General features: G+C 33.0%; 1 protein-coding gene across 1 annotated transcript; it reads left to right on the top strand.

Annotated features, from left to right (window-relative positions):
• Nucleotides 1-6: 6 nt before the first annotated feature.
• On the top strand, nt 7-4,308 carry LOC103797826 (zinc finger RNA-binding protein-like). The gene is made up of 4 exons (XM_009070061.1): nt 7-61; nt 3,043-3,154; nt 3,265-3,362; nt 4,067-4,308. The coding sequence occupies exons 2-4, from the start codon at nt 3,046-3,048 to the stop codon at nt 4,244-4,246; spliced, it is 387 nt and encodes a 128-aa protein (XP_009068309.1). The 5' UTR covers nt 7-61; nt 3,043-3,045; the 3' UTR covers nt 4,247-4,308.
• Nucleotides 4,309-4,516: the final 208 nt, after the last annotated feature.

Below are 4,516 nucleotides of genomic sequence, written 5' to 3'. Positions count from 1 at the left end.
CATACGTATTCTTCGTGACCTCTGTCAACGGGTTCCAACATGGTCTGATTTTCCAAGCTGGGTGAGTAATGTTCTTTTGAATGAGTCTTTAGTGCACTGCAAGTGAAGCATGGGAAAGTGTTATTACAGTTTTTAAATGTGGGTTTTTTCAAGGAGTAATGCAGAGTTTTGTTTGGGTGGTTTTGTTGGTTGTTTTTTTGTTTTTCCCCAACAAACAATCCAGATTACCTCTAAAAATTTAATTTTCTGAGCTTTTGCTATTTGGATCTGGAAATGTTTTTTAAAAAGGAACTTTCTTGTTGTTTTGAATTCTTTGAAGGTAGCATTCTATTCTGTATTTTAGCATTTATTCCTTTACTCTGTATAAAAGAATCTATTTTTTTCTAACAGCCTACTCTGAATTGCTTGGACTTTACTGAAACTGATTTAAAATAATGTCAGCTGTACCCAGATAGCTCTGTGATAACAGAAAGGCTACTTGGAAGAATAAATCACAACAGTTCCTGCAATCATTAATATATTGTTTCGGCAAGATGAAATGCCACAGTACTAGTCTGTGGATGTGTCACCATTGGCATTTTAATCCGTGTCCCTTAGACACAGATCTCTAGGTTGTACCCAGTTACCTCTCTCAATTCTTGCAGTCGAGTGGTTTTGGAGCATTCTTTTACATTTACTATCTTAAATGATGCTCTTCAGGAGTGCAGCTTGTGTTCCAAATATTAATAAATGTTCAATCTGTGGACTGGACAAAGTTAATCTGAAACAAAATCTCTGAGGCTTATATATATGGGGGTAAATTCAGCTCTGTTTTGTTTCATAGACCAATAAAGTTGCACTGTGCTGCTTCCTAATGGAGTCTTTTCACTTTTGGCAGGAAGAGTGCTAACATTGTCAAGACAGTTATAGTACTTGGAATTATTTCAATGAGAAATGTTTTATGACTGTACTGTTTACCGACAGGAAAAAATTTGGAGCAGTTATTTCTGCTTTTTAAAATATATAAAGTAAAAAAAAAAAAATAATTTCCATTTCTGTGCTATACTTCATGAAAGATATAATGTATAAATATAGTTTAACAGAAGCTCAGAAGTATATAAGTGCCCTCAATATCACTTATGATACTAAATTGCGAAAGAATAAACCCTGGTATACTTTTAGAAAAGCATCCTTAAAAATATTGCAACACACAGCAGGCACATAGGAATGTTGTTTCCTATTTATCATAATATCTGTTCTAAGGCGCAGCCAGGAGAAAAGAGAGGTATGAAGCAGTGTGTCAGGCCTAGCTGTGTCTCAGTTCTCTCTAAAAGTGCTTCCTGTCTTGCTCTTGGTACCTGATGCATTGCCAGTGACATGAATCAACACTGAAGTTTGTGTAGTCAGTTATTCTTTTGGCCTGTTGGCAAAGTCTTACTGACAAAAAAAAATGGCAGAATTAAAATGGTGATTTTAAATATATATAATTTCTGATAGTTACAGATGAAATTTTGTAGATTGAAGAAGATAGTTTTCTGGAAGCAGAACGTCTCCTGACCTGTATGCTAGAAGCCTGTTACAAGCTAGAGCCAAAGTAGTTGTAATAATAAAAAATATTAGGAAATCTAAATACATACATTAGTATCAGCCTCTTTATATACCTAGAAATAAAAACAAAATTAGAATTTTGTCAAGTTCCTACAAGTTAGAAGGAACTAATATTCAAGTTTGATTTTTTTTTATTATTTATTTTCCAAACTTGAAATCTTGCCTTTCGTGCACATAAACACCAGGGCATCATATTTGACATTTTCCTATGATTGAGGACTTTAGTGTATTGTATGAGGATCCAAAAGAACTAGACTTGAATAAATGCAATAATGTGATCTGCTTTTTTTTCTTTCCTGCTGTATTTTACTTCATACTTGAAAACAACTAAATTACTGTTGCTAAAACTCAAAAGCTTGATCCTGAGTGATACAGTGTAAGTACTGAAATACCATGCTCAAAAATTGAAATTTGTCAGTTAAATTGAGCTAAAATAGAATGGAATGGGCATCCTTAATGAAGGATTGTAATCAACATTGCCTATAGTTACTTGTATGCATTAGAATAAGCTTTTATTCTTGGAAAATAAAGATAAAAGGCAACATTTGAGCAACTGTAAACTCAGGAGAGGAACCAAAAATCAAACTCCCAAAAGCCCCACCAAACAACAAGAGAAACACATTGTTTGGAAATAAAACTTGCCAAGGAGGTGGTATTGAAACATCTATTTAATGCTGAAAAAGCTAAGGAAAGGTTGTCTTTACTTTTGCAAAAAAATGTTTAGTAGGGTTTTTTTCTGGAAAAATAGGGTCTAATAAAAGTATACAATAGAAGTTTTCACAGAAAAATATTTAAAATACAGCTAATCATGTAAGTGATTTTAACTAATATCAAATAACATGTAAATTTTAGAAAACCTGTTTATTATCAAGGTGGTTTTTTTACACTTGTTTAACATCTAAGTTAGTGTTAGCTTATATCCAGGAAAAAACTTGCTGCGAACTTCAGTTTTGCAAAACTGAAGAACTAGTAGCCACTTAAATGTTAAAAGGTCATTAAATTTTTAATACTTTAAGTTTCTGTATTGTTGTAGAAAAAATAATTTATCTGTAGCATACTGTTAATTTCATTAGATGAATCAAATTCATCATTTCATACTGTGTGCTGCTTATTCATATGGCTGACAGATTCTAGTGACTCACCATGTTTCATGTTCTCAAGAAATGACTGGACAAATTGTCCAAGTATGCTACTACTGTATAAATTTCTAAGAAAACCTTTGGACAACTTGTCATGAGAAGCAGCGTATCAGTACTCAATGTTAATCTTATAGCAACTTCCTTTTTATTCATCATTAACAAACATCTGATATTTTCCATTTTTACTGAAAGTGTTCTGTGATGCGTAATGTCCTTCAAAATTTCAGTATCAAAAGTTCTGTATTGAACAACAGTAGTAGCTTTTTTTTTTTAATCAGTCTTCTAAATTCGCTGGATTTTCTTATTGTTGTTCTAGGCTATGGAGTTGCTTGTGGAAAAAGCAATTTGCAGTGCTACTGGACCACAGAGTCCTGGGGATGCGCTAAGAAGAGTTTTTGAGTGTATATCTTCAGGAATCATCCTTAAAGGCAAGTTGCATTTGATCAGTGTCTGTATGCTTATGTTCAGGTAATGTAAAATCTGTAATCTTGATTGAAATAAGGTAGAGATGTGCTACTAATTAGCCTAACTGTTTTAGGTGGTCCTGGCCTTCTGGACCCTTGTGAGAAAGATCCTTTTGATACACTTGCTGTAATGACAGATCAGCAACGAGAGGATATTACTTCAAGTGCGCAGGTAAGGAAAAGTATGTGTTAAGTAACTAAATTTGATGGCTATGTTTTTTGGCTGGGTGGTTGATTTTGGAGGGATTTTTAATGGAGCTATATGGTGGACATGAATTTTCCTTTTTTAGAATATAGTCTGGTCTTTCAAATGATCAGTCTTAAGCTATGCAATGAAAATGTCACAACATTGTACTAAAATTAATGTATTTTCCTGAAAAACTTGAAGCACTCCCATCTCTATATATATCTGTAAAGATACTTGCTCTACAGCAGTGTTATTAGATTTAAAATTGCATTGGCATTTACTATTTTATAAATAAATCTGTATAAGCTTAATCTTTAATATTTATTGTATCTACTTACAGTATTGACCATTCATGCTTGCAGCTTAAGAGTTTACTGCCCCTACCTCTTCATTTGATCCTTTTGCTGAAGATTGCTAATGTGTAATAGACATGTAACAAGCCTTGGCTACTTCATTGCAAGTCCAGCAGCTAAAACTATATTATTTTTAAGCTAATATGTTGTATTTTGTATAGAAGCAGCAAATGTAGCATACACATTTTATTGTGTTGACTTTGTTGGGGGAAGTAAGAGAGGATAATAAGAGCTAAGGATAATATCATATCCCACTGATGTTCTTAATTAATTGATAAAGTATTTAAAATTGACATTTGTTTCTAACAGAAATATCATCTTTCTACCCTCTTCTAGTTTGCACTGAGACTCCTTGCATTCCGACAAATACACAAAGTTTTAGGAATGGATCCATTACCACAGATGAATCAACGCTTCAACATCCATAATAATCGTAAAAGGAGAAGGGACAGTGATGGGGTTGATGGATTTGAAGCAGAGGGGAAAAAAGACAAAAAAGATTATGATACCTTTTAAAAATGTTTGTCATTAGTGCTAAGACTGAAGGTGATAAAAAGTCCATTTGTTGCCTTGCTTTTAAACGGACATAATAATGTCTGTTTAAAACATCCAAAACCAACTTAGCAATTAGATTTGGAAGAGAAAAACTTAGCTCTTCTGTGAAATTCTGAATATTTTAATGATGTACTGTATCAGACAAATTATGGATGGAAAGACTGCAAATGGAAACTCTGTCATTGGAAAAAATAGTGTTAGGTTTTTTCCTCATTGTGTTTTCTTTAAATA

This window comes from Acanthisitta chloris, unplaced genomic scaffold, assembly GCF_000695815.1.
Source record: "Acanthisitta chloris isolate BGI_N310 unplaced genomic scaffold, ASM69581v1 scaffold10352, whole genome shotgun sequence".
NCBI lineage: Eukaryota > Metazoa > Chordata > Aves > Passeriformes > Acanthisittidae > Acanthisitta > Acanthisitta chloris.
The sequence above is the reverse complement of the archived record's forward strand: the minus strand, read 5'-3'. Positions and strand labels throughout refer to the sequence as shown.

Excerpts from the sequence above, each read along its gene's own strand:
- LOC103797826 (XM_009070061.1), top strand. The coding sequence starts at position 3,046 with ATGGAGTTGCTTGTGGAAAAAGCAATTTGCAGTGCTACTGGACCACAG. Across the intron at positions 3,155-3,264 it reads TTCAGGAATCATCCTTAAAG|GTGGTCCTGGCCTTCTGGAC; the intron begins GCAAGTTGCATT and ends TAACTGTTTTAG. Across the intron at positions 3,363-4,066 it reads ATATTACTTCAAGTGCGCAG|TTTGCACTGAGACTCCTTGC; the intron begins GTAAGGAAAAGT and ends ACCCTCTTCTAG.